The sequence below is a fragment of the Vulpes vulpes genome, chromosome 4 (assembly GCF_048418805.1).
Source record: "Vulpes vulpes isolate BD-2025 chromosome 4, VulVul3, whole genome shotgun sequence".
Taxonomy (NCBI): domain Eukaryota; kingdom Metazoa; phylum Chordata; class Mammalia; order Carnivora; family Canidae; genus Vulpes; species Vulpes vulpes.
In genome coordinates this window covers 81,005,949-81,016,779 of record NC_132783.1, presented here as the reverse complement: position 1 = coordinate 81,016,779, position 10,831 = coordinate 81,005,949, and the positions used below count along the sequence as shown (strand labels likewise).

The following is a 10,831-nucleotide window of genomic DNA, read 5'->3' as shown; positions in this document are numbered from 1 at the left end:
CCTTTATGAGTGGGGAGGCTGCACCTGGCCGACTGGGGGGGGGGAGGGGAGCATCGCAGGCCAATGTGGGGAGAGCCTCCAGGATGGGCCACCACTCTCTACCTGCTCCTGTTGAGCCAGACACGGCTCGGAGCCTGGAGACACAGGGCGTGGCAGGGATCCGGGGCACGGCAGGGCCAGGGCGAGGAAGCCACAATTCCGACCTGAGAGTTGCAGGCGACAGGCTTGCTGTGCCGCAGAAACGAGGCCCTCGGTACCTAGAGCAGCCGCGCCAGGGTCCCGAGCTTGGCCGGCTCAGGTCCGGCCCGCCCCCAGCAGGTGGTCTCCCTGGGGGCCTCCCCCCACCCCCGGGTGGAGGGAGGTATAGGATCTCGAGGCCTTCCCGGGGAGGGAGGGAGGGAGGAGGCGGGGCGGCAGCGAGGGCCCGGGATATAAGGGGCGGAGGCCGCTTCCAGGCCCCGCCAGCCCAGCATGCACGCCCCCCGGCTGCCCCTGTTCCTGCTGCACGCCTGCTGGGCCCTGCTCCAGGCGGGCGCCACGACGGTGGCCCCGGTGCCGCTGCGGACGCGGGTGCAGCCCTCGTCGCCGTCCCCTCTCGCCTACATGCTGAGCCTCTACCGCGACCCGCTGCCCCGGGCTGACATCATCCGCAGCCTGCAGGCGCAAGGTAGGGCCGGGCCCCGCGGCCTCCGCAAGGGCGCGGGAAGGGCTGGGGCCGCGGGGCCGCGGGGCCGGGCGCGGGCTGGGCGCGCGGGGCCCCAGGGCGCAGCGGCCGGCGGCGGCGGGGGCGGGGGCGGCCCGGGGGGCCCAGGGCGTGGCGCGGTGCTTGGGGGCGCAGAGCGCGGTGCGGGAGCGTGGGAGGCCGACTGCGCCGCGGGACGCCGCGGGCCTCCTCGCCCACCGGAGCTCCGGGCTGCACGGGGCGCGCCTCCCGCGGCGGGACCCCGGGGCCGCCCTAGAGACTGGCGAGCGCTGGGGGCCCCAGCACGGCCGCGCGCGGCGCGAAACCGCGCGGAGCGGTCAATGGGCGCTATCACCGCCGCGTACATTTTGTCGATTTCTTTTGTTTTTCGCGCCTGTGGGTGACAGCGCGAGGGAGTCTGGCGCTGGCAGCGCCCGGGCTGGCCGCGAGCCCCGAAACCCAGCAGGGGCGCGTCCCGTGAGGTCGGGGCTCGGAGATGGGGTGCCCCGAGGTCGGAAACAGGCGGGCCTGGGAACCCCGCCCAGGCTGGGAAGGCGTCCGCGTCCCCGGGTTTGGATGGAGGGACCCCTCCGCGACCCCCGGGGCCCCGGAGCGTCACCCTCGGAAGCGGGGCGGGCGGCGCGTTCCGGGCGTCGGGCGCCGCGGGCAGGTGGGTGCTGGGCTGAGGGCGCGCTCCTGCGGGGTCCCCTTGCCCCCTGCAATCCACATCCTGACGTCTGGGGTCGGGCCGACCCCTGCCGCCCTGCGCCGGCCTGCGCCTCCCTCCGCGCTGGGGCCAGACGGCCCGCCCCACGCTGGGGCGCAATCCACATCCGATAATCGGACCTAATTGGCCACCCGCCAGCCCCTTGTGGGCTGGGGCTGGGGCTCCCAGCTACCCCGCCGGCCACGTCTGGGGTCAGACAGCTGATGACCCTCTCCCGAGGGGTCATCTGGGGACCAGACGGACGAGGGACATCCGAGGGGCTAGCGGGCTTGGCAGTTACGGGAGCGCTCTGCTCAGGCCCTGCATCCAGAAAGCTGGGCGCGGGGAGTGGGCTGGACAGAGGGGCCGGGGTGCCGTGCGCTTTTTCGGTTCATTCGTCCTTCTGGAGAGTTCCAGAAGGTTTGGGGGGGGGGGGTTGAGAATCTGGGAGACTGGAAAGAGGGGTGCTGGTCCTTCCAAGCCTGCTTCCCAATTCCTGGTGCCCCCACCTTGTATATCGGTTGACTTCTCTAGTTTCCCCTTCTGTCAAATAGGGGGCTGGCTTTCTGCCTCATTTGTGTGTACAGGTGGTAAAATACAGGACAGAACTACCAACTCACCTTTTCTCAGTTTGTGCAGCGGCGTTAAGTACATTCAGTGCTGTGAATGGGCTTCATTTTTTTTAAAAGCAGCAGGAAGAGCCTGCCTGGAGGGACACAGGTGGAGAAGGGATGTCCCAGACGCTCCTTTCCCTCGTGGGTTTATCTGTTCGCCTTGGGAGGAAAGCGGGACGTGGGTGTTGGAGTCTAACCAAAGTGGGTTTGCATCTGCTTGTCCCCGTTGAGGGCTCACCTTGGGTTTTTAGAAAACCTTCAGTTTTCTCACCTGCAAAATGGTAATAGCGGTGGTGAGGATTGCAGGAGACGAGGATCGGCCGGAAGCAGTTAGTGGCAATTATCCTCATCCTAAACATATCCTATGTTTATAATAACGTAGAGCAGACACTTAGTGTCTTACGCCCTCCTTTCCTGCAGAGCCCCAAGTCGTCACTCAGCCTCAACACCCTGTCTGAGGGGAGGAAACCCAAGGGCATGGGCCCAACCACTTTCTTCTTTAGAATTGGATGTGGGTGGGTGCCTGGGTAGCTCAGCGGTTGAGCCTCTACCTTGGGCTCAGGTCATGATCCCGGGGTCCTGGGATCGAGTCCCATATCAGGCTCCTGGCACAGAGCCCACTTCTCCCTCTGCCTATGTCTCTGCCTCTCTATGTGTCTTTCATGAATAAGTAAAATCTTAAAAAACAAAAAAGAAAGAACCAGACATGGGTCAAGATCTCACTGGGGCCTGTGTGGCCGACTCCATTGAGTCCATGGACAGGTTTCAGGGTGTCTGTGAACCCTCTCCGGAGACCAAGCCCTAAGCAAATTTGTTGTACAGGTAGGAGCATTCTTACCATGTATCGGGCATCAGTGACCCCCAAGGGATGAGGCACCCTGTCCTGACAAGAACCAGAGCCGGACCTAAGAGCACCCAGCAGCACTATTTCCCAAGGAGCCCTTGGCTGGGGGTGGGGTCATGAAGGCAAAGACTCTTCCCACCCTGGGAAGGAGCCCTCCATACACATTGTCCATCCCGGTAACCATGACTCTGCTCCTCTATCCAGGTCCCTCACTACCTATCTGGATACCTTCATTTCTTTCTTTCTTTCTTTCTTTCTTTCTTTCTTTCTTTCTTTCTTTCTTTTTCTTTCTTTCTTTCTTTCCTTTTTTCTTTCTTTCTTTTTTTAAGATTTTATTTATTTATTTGACAGAGAGCACAAGCGGGGGGAGCAGCAGGCAGAGGGAGAGGGAGAAGCAGGATCCCTGCTGAGCAGGGTTGGATCCCAGGACCCTGGGACCATGACCTGAGCTGAGGGCAGATGCTTCACCGACTGAGCAACCCAGGGGCCCCCGGACACCTTCATTTCTACCTTGGACGTCGGCAATAATAAGGAAGTGGTTGATGACAGCCAACGTGTTGTACTTTGGTTGTGCTGGTCAAGACACTTTCCACATGCTATCTCAGTAAATCCTAACATTCCTGGGAGCTGGATGCTGTCACTATCTCCCTTTTACAGAGAGGGAAACTGAGGCCCAGAGGAGGCAAGTAACCTGCCCAACGTTAAACAGCAAGTGGCAGAATTTGAAGATCACAGGAGGCACCAGAGCCCTTGCTCTGAGCCACGGAGCCAGAACGCCTTCCTCTAAAAGGCCATTTGTGGATGCTTGAGATAAAAAGTCTTTAACTCCTGGCCAGGACACGCTGCAGGTCCCTCCTAACCCCCAGCTGGCTCGGGTGCTGCAGTGGGCCATGGGGAATGCTGGGCTCCTCCCCACACCTCTGGGGAGAGTTGCTAGCCAGGGCCCGGTTATTGCCCCCTGCAGGTGCTAATGAGGAGGGAAGTGGAAATTAAGTGAAGAAGAGCAGCTGGAGGTGGGCTGGGAGAAGCGGCCAGCAGGCTGAAGCTGGGAACGGTCTTGTCGTGCAGGGTGGATTTCTCGGAGAAATTCACTTACCACCTGACCAAAGATGCTCTATGAGACAATTAAAACAACAAAAAAATGGGGGCTGCCTGGGTGGCTCAGTGGTTGAGCACCTGCCTTTGGCTTAGGTCGTGATCCCGGGGTCCTGGGATGGAGTCCGGTATCGGCCTCGCACACAGCCTATTTCTCCCTCTGCCCATGTCTCTGCCTCTCTCTCTCTCTCTCTCTCTCTCTGTCTCTCCTGAATAAATAAATAAATAAAAATCTTAAAAAAAAAAAAGAAAGAAAGAAAGAAAGAAACTGTCACATGGTCTTCCCAGAGTGGACCTAAATCAGAGCTCAGTTAGTATTTTTATTCTAAGGGATCATCTAAGGGACTTTTCTTTAGCAACAAACCTTCAAGCCTCTTTATTTCCATGAGGGCTTAGGATAATGCAAGGAGGGTAGGGCATGACCATTCCCATTGCAAAGAAGAGGAAACTGGGTTTGAAAAAAGTTAAAGGTCACTTTTAGGTGAGCTGAAAATCCACAAATACATGCTATTCCCAGACGGTGGACTAAATTAGTCCAGGACTAAAATGAATGGAATGTGCTTCCCCATTCCTTTTCATCCAGTTTGGATTGAGTTGTCTTGGGGTTGGAGGGGGGATGTGGAACAGGGCTGGGGGCTGTGTGTGCGCTTGAGGTGTCTGCTGCAGGTGTGGGAATGCCCGGGCCAGGGCAGGGATGAGGGGCTGGGAGGGTGGTGCTAAGCACTCTGCAGGTAGATGAGAAAGCCCGCTGGGTGGAAAACTGCCAGGTCCGTGCAGAGTCGTGCTTAGAATGCCCGTAGAAGCCTGTGTGTAAGGCTGTCCAAGACTCCCGAAGTTTCTGCCTCTGCCTTGAGGAATGGGTGGAGGAGAGGGTGGCCAGTCTTTGGCTTCTGTTTCATGTGCGTCCCTGAGCGCGCCGAGGCTTGCCCTTGCAGGATAGGCATACCAACTTCATGTACCCGTGAAGTAGGTCTCTTTCCGGTGAGAGAATGGAGTCTGGGAAGGTGACTTGCTCAGGGTCACGGGGTGAGGGGAAGCTCACGGTTTGGCCTTAGAGCAGAGAGAATTCATCCAGCTTCTACTATTTGTTATCTGGCCGCGGAGTGCCTTGGAGGGAGCAGCCCAACCGTGATCTGGAGTTTGGGCTTTGAGGTTGGGCAAATCCAGGTTAATTCTTGGCCCTGGCACCTTGTGCAGGTGGTTTAACCTCTCTGAGTCTCACCTGAAATTGGACTAAAAAGGACTCAGCGATGCCAACTCCTAGGATTGGGGTGGGGATGCAGAGGAGGCCTGTTAGGTGAAGGCTCCAATAGGAGCCCTGGGGGTTGTTACGAGGATGAGGCCACAGGGGGCCCCCACTCACCCTGCCCTTCTCCATCTTTCCCCACCCAGATGTGGAGGTGGACGGACACAACTGGACCTTTGCTTTTGACTTCTCCTTCCTGAGCCAAGTGGAGGATCTGGTGTGGGCTGAGCTCCGGCTGCAGCTGTCCAGCCCCGTGGCCCTTCCCCCCGGCGTGCTCCTCTCCATCGAGATTTTCCACCAGCTCAAGCCAGATGCGGAGCAGGACCCGGCTGCCTGCCAGGAACGTCTTCGGATGGACCTGTTCACTGTCCCTCTGTCCCACGTCACCTTTTCCTCGGGCAGCATGGTCCTGGAGGTGACCGGGCCACTCTCCAAGTGGCTGAAGCACCCTGGGGAGCTGGAGGCGCAGATGTCCAGCGTGGCTGGAGGGTGTCCGCAGCGGCCTCCCACGCCACCTGTCACCAGCGTGCTCCTCGTGCTCTACTCCAACCTGTCGCTGGAGCAGAGGCGGCTGGGCGGCTCCACCTTGCTGTGGGAGGCCGAGAGCTCCTGGCGGGCCCGGGAGGGACAGCTGTCCTCAGAGAGGCGCCGGCGGCACCGGCGCCACCATGTGCCCGACAGAAGCCAGCTGTGCCGGAAGGTCAAGTTCCAGGTGGACTTCAACCTCATTGGATGGGGCTCCTGGATCATCTACCCCAAGCAGTACAATGCCTATCGCTGCGAGGGCGAGTGTCCTAACCCCGTGGGGGAGGAGTTCCATCCGACCAACCACGCATACATCCAGGTGCAGAGCCCTGCCGAGGGGAGGGGAGGCCGTGGGCTGCTGGATGGGGAGGTGGGGGGACAGGACGCCAGCGTGGCTCGTAAATCACGTGGTCCATTCATTCACTGTTATTCGGGTGCCAGTTCCTATCCTGGCTCCTATCCTGTACTGTAGTGATGACCTGTGACAGATCCTCTGAGGGTCTACGTGGAGTGCTGCCCCCGTTGGGTCACCTTGAACGCCTTGCTTCCTTAGGATGTCCTCCATAAAGTTAGGGGTGGAAGGTGTAGCCTAGAAGGCCGCTGCTTCCCCTCAGCTCTGACTTCGAGGAAAGGAAGGTCGGAACCCGGACTTGGGGAATAAAGCAGGGTCGATTCCTGCGTATTAGCCGGTGACGCTGACCAAGTTGCTCATTCTCTCTGAGCCTGACTTTTCCCACCTGCGAGAGGGGGGTGGCCGTGTCAGATTTCACAGGAATGTTGTAGGCTTAAATGAGGTGCTAGGTGTACCTAGAGCACGTGTATGCTGGCAGGGGTCTGGCATGTCTGATGTTGCATTATCGTTACTAAAAGTGCGTGATTCACTGATGGAATGGGGGCCCCATTAATGGGGCCATGGTTGGGATAACACTGTTCCAGCCGCTGTACTCCTGCTGCCTAAAACGGGAGTTGGACACGGTTTTGTAGGAGAGAAGGCCCACCAGGTGCCACTAATCAGCCTAAGGTCTGGAAGGTGGTGGAGGGGAGCAAAGGGAGAATGAGAAGGAGGGAGCAGGGAATACAGCCCAAAGCGGTGGCCCTGGTATTGGGGTACAGAGGCTCTGGGGAGCATGTGAGCTGAGCTGATGCAAGGAAAACACCAGAGGAGCCAGAGCCCTGTAGGACCTTTCCTGGGCAAAGGCCTGAGCTTCTCCTGGGACTTCTGCTCCACCCACCTACCTGCTGCATGATCAAGGGACCCCCCAGAGACCCAGAGAGTCCCAACTAGCAGCTCTTTTCAGCATCTGAAAAGACCTCACTGGACCACAGGGACGGGGCCCGGTTCCAGAGTGCCAAGGGATTGTTACCTTTTCTCTTATTGACTCTATTTGCCTTTCTCTGGCAACAAAGGAAATCCCACAAGAATTTCCGCATGACTCTCTTCTGCTTCATGTTTCTGGAACTAAACCAGGAGTTTCTTGGAATTGGTATGCACTCTAGACTAGAACAATAGGAGGACATGTAAGCTTGCTACTGCTCTACCCAGATACAGCTTTTAGAATCTTCTGTTTAGCTCCTTTTTTTTTTTTTCTTTAAACAGCCTGTGAAGTTACTTTATGTGTTAAGTTGATGATATGTTGGCAGGCTGATTTTCTTTATGAGAACAATTTTCTTCTATTTTTGTACCCAGATTTTAACTGACTTTTCTCCCCCCCCGCAGAGTCTGCTAAAGCGATACCAGCCCCACCGAGTCCCTTCCACCTGCTGTGCCCCCGTGAAGACCAAGCCCCTGAGCATGCTGTATGTGGACAATGGCAGAGTCCTCCTGGACCATCATAAAGACATGATTGTGGAAGAATGTGGGTGCCTTTGAGGCAATCCTGGCGGGGGGGCTGGATTTGCCTGTACCCTGGGAAGTTGGGAAGGTCCTAGAAGACACGATAACCATCGAATGCAATGAGGAGAACCGGAGGGGGAGAGCTTGCTCTGTCTGCCAGGGCTGTGGAGGAAGGGCAGCTCTGCAAAGGCAAGCTCTGTGGAGTCTGGCAAACACGGAGGCTGCTGTCAGGAGAGAGGGAGGCAAGCCTGTGAGGCAGGCTTGTTGGTTTTCTCTTTACTGAAGAGACAGTGGTGAGTAAAAGCACTGGTGCAAGGGTTCTTGACTTTTTAACCTATGAACCCGCAGAAATCAGAAGCAAACGTTGGGGCATATGTGCATTTATCTGTGAGGTGGGACAGGTTATCCGTAACCTTCATGTATTCTCAAAAGTGGTCCTTGACCACCCTCTCCCCTCCGCCAAGATTACATTCACTGTGTTAAATGAAAAACGGTTGGCCACTGTCATGTCCGGCTGGTTCAGGGAAGCCCCCACATCTCCCGGACTGGCCAGGGGCACTGGGCTGGCCTTGTCCAGAGGCTCCCCGGAGTGGGTCTCTGCTAATGAGTCGCACGAACAATAAAGACATTGTGAAGTCCTCCTAGGCCAGCTGGTGCCTTTGAAGGGAGAAGCAGGAACTCGTCCAGAGGACTGGCCACGTGGGTCTGCAGGAGTGGAGGCCTCGGACATCCCCGCCGTCAGCCCGCTTGGGCAGACACAATCCGAGTCTATTAAAGTTGGTGACAGTTCACCCCAGTGTCTCATGTGTGCTGTTAATGAGGCCCCCGTGCCTCCCGTCCAGTGCAGGTGAGGCATCCTGAGACTTGGGTTATGGTCACGGCTGAGCCGCTGAGAAGCTGGGTGACCTCAGGTGAGTCATTCCTCACTCGGGCCCCTCCTGTAAAGTCAAAGTGAGTGGATCCTGACGCGCCCCTATTAAAAAGTCTGTGAGCAGGACCCCAAGAGCCGCAGGCCCTCCGTCATGGGCTGTGCTCTGGGCCTTGTCCCCGTCACCCTGCACAGCTGAGGAAGGCTGCTAAGCCTCAGGCCTGCCGTACCCCCTCTATCGAACCTTCACCAGCTCTTCTGTTGCTCAGGGTGCAAAGTCTGGCTTATTTTCAGGTTCCACCTGACAGCACAGCAGAAAGAACCCCAGCTTTCTTGTGGGATGCTCTGCTACCAAAACACCTGAGCACGGCTTTGCCCCCTGGATGAAAAGACCCCGAAGGCAGTCGTTCTGTTTTTCTCTTTTAGCTGACCTCATTGAGCGTCGCCAGGACAGGGGCCATCTTTGGCAGCGTGAGGGGGCCATTCCCCCGGGAACGCAAGCCTATGGTAGTTCTGCCCCTGCCTCCCCGGGAAGCCGGCCAACCCGTGCTCCAGGCTGAGGAAACCAATCTCCATCATGTGGGAACCTCTCCTGACTTTAGATGTGACTCGATTGCAGCCTCGGTTGAGACAAGGTAGTAATCCAGGCCTAGGCAGAGGTTGGAGAGGCTGGAGCCCGGCCTAGGCTTGAGAAACCTCAATGCCCTGATTCAGCAACCAAGTGGATCCAGCTGCTCCTTTCTTGGGGTGGAAATAGACCTGCCCAGACCACAATTGCAAATCCCCATAGGATTCTGCATCTGACTCAGCTCTGAAAACACCAGAGCTGGGGAGTCCCTGTGAGGGCAGCTTCGCATCCCATCTATTTCCCTCAGTGAGACCCCGCAGAGGCCCAGGGCCCGACCGCACAGCTGGGAGGGGTTGGGTCAGGAACTCGGCTCTGGTCCCTGGAGCCCCAGGGGCGCCGGCCTTAATAGCACCTGGAGGTTTCTGCTCCCCTACTTTTGGTCAAGGCCTAGCCTTTGGAACCAAACATTTGGACCCAATTCCACTACCACATGGAAATTCTGGGAAGTGAAAATCCCACCCCGGGGCTTTAGAGCGTCTTCCTTACTAAATCGGTGCCCAACATTTCTTCTGTGACTAGGGCCAAGAAAGAGAAAGTTCAAGCTACTTGTGGCCACAGCTTGTGGGAGAGTTTACAGTTGGCAGCTCCACTGCCTCAGAGAACAAAGCTCCCTGAGAGGCAGCGCTTCCTATCAGCAGGAGGGGTCCAAGGAGTGGAACTTTGCTTTGCTGACTGACCCCTGCTGAGAGCTGTGGGTCTTCCACGGCGTCTGGGGCCAAGCCTAGCCACGCAGCTTCTTGCTCTGGGCCCCCTGGGCCGGGCAGGCTCCATAACCCAGGGGAAACTCTGCTCCTTTCCTCTGAGAACAAGGTCGGGCCCTAACCTGGGGGAAACCCTGCTCCTTTCCTCTGAGAACGAGGTCGGGCCCTAACCTGGGGGCCCAGGAGGGGCTCTCCCAGAACTTGCTCTCAAGGCAAAGCCCCACCGTACTTAGAGCCGCGCCAAGCCAGTGGCTGAGTGGGGACAATCAGCTGCCTTGCTGTCCTTGGCTGGGCAGTACCTGGAGAGGAGACAGGACTGGAAGGAGAGAAGCAGAAACACGGGCTACACGGGTGGTGGGAGGCCTGTGCCTCCATCCTCAGCCTCCCCATATCCTGCCCTGCCCCATCCTACCTGCCTCTGTGCAGAGTAAAGGACGATGAAGTGCTAGTGGAAAGATTCCTTAGTCCTTCCAAAGGTCCCAGGGCTGGCTGGGGCCGCGGTCTGCAAGCCCACTCCACGCCCAAACTTGCTCACTCCCAAGGGAAAGGAGGCCCAACCGGCCGACCTCTGGCTGCCATGCCAGCCAGGCTGTGCTCCAGTCCTTTCTTGAACTCTTCGTGCCAGGCCCAGGGCTAAGCGCCTTCCGTGAGCCGAGCCCAGCCTCACAGCCACCTGGGAACGCGTAGTCCTTAATCCCAGGCTACCCTAGAGAACCCTGGTGGAAGGAATGTGGCCTCGGAGCCACTCAGCCGGTCTTCAAGGCTGGCTCACTCTGAAGCCAGACAACCAAACCTCGACGCTGTCCTTGTAGGGAAAACGTTTCAAGTCCACTTTTACTCTGTGGACCTGTTGGCAGCTCAAACAGGGCAGGATTCTCGTCCTCAGTATTAATACGTGAGACTCACTGGATTCATAATAGCAGTCGGATGCTCCCGCAGCTCCTGGAGTTCAGGACCTCGGGCGGGATGCATTTCTGACAAGTGCCCCTGGGAATGCAGGCAGCCCCCTTCTGGAAAAAGGCAAGACTGTTGTCTGGGCTTCTGTGAGGCCGGTAGGCAGAGGGGGGCCTGCGTTGGTGTGTGCGGCC

At 58.0% G+C, this 10,831-nt stretch overlaps 1 protein-coding gene across 2 annotated transcripts; it reads left to right on the top strand.

Annotated features, from left to right (window-relative positions):
* Nucleotides 1–398: 398 nt before the first annotated feature.
* On the top strand, nt 399–8,337 carry NODAL (nodal growth differentiation factor). 2 transcript variants are annotated; one of them, XM_026003957.2, is made up of 3 exons: nt 399–667; nt 5,334–6,031; nt 7,430–8,337. In XM_026003957.2, the coding sequence occupies exons 1-3, from the start codon at nt 472–474 to the stop codon at nt 7,580–7,582; spliced, it is 1,047 nt and encodes a 348-aa protein (XP_025859742.2). In that variant the 5' UTR covers nt 399–471; the 3' UTR covers nt 7,583–8,337. The 2 variants fall into 2 exon arrangements, with proteins under 2 accessions (XP_025859742.2, XP_025859749.2); XM_026003964.2 differs by lacking the exon at nt 399–667 and adding an exon at nt 928–1,352.
* The last annotated feature ends 2,494 nt before the right edge of the window (nt 8,338–10,831 follow it).

Coding starts and splice junctions, on each gene's coding strand:
- NODAL (XM_026003957.2), top strand. CDS start 472: ATGCACGCCCCCCGGCTGCCCCTGTTCCTGCTGCACGCCTGCTGGGCC. Junction 668..5,333: donor CCGCAGCCTGCAGGCGCAAG/GTAGGGCCGGGC, acceptor TTCCCCACCCAG/ATGTGGAGGTGGACGGACAC. Junction 6,032..7,429: donor CCAACCACGCATACATCCAG/GTGCAGAGCCCT, acceptor CCCCCCCCGCAG/AGTCTGCTAAAGCGATACCA.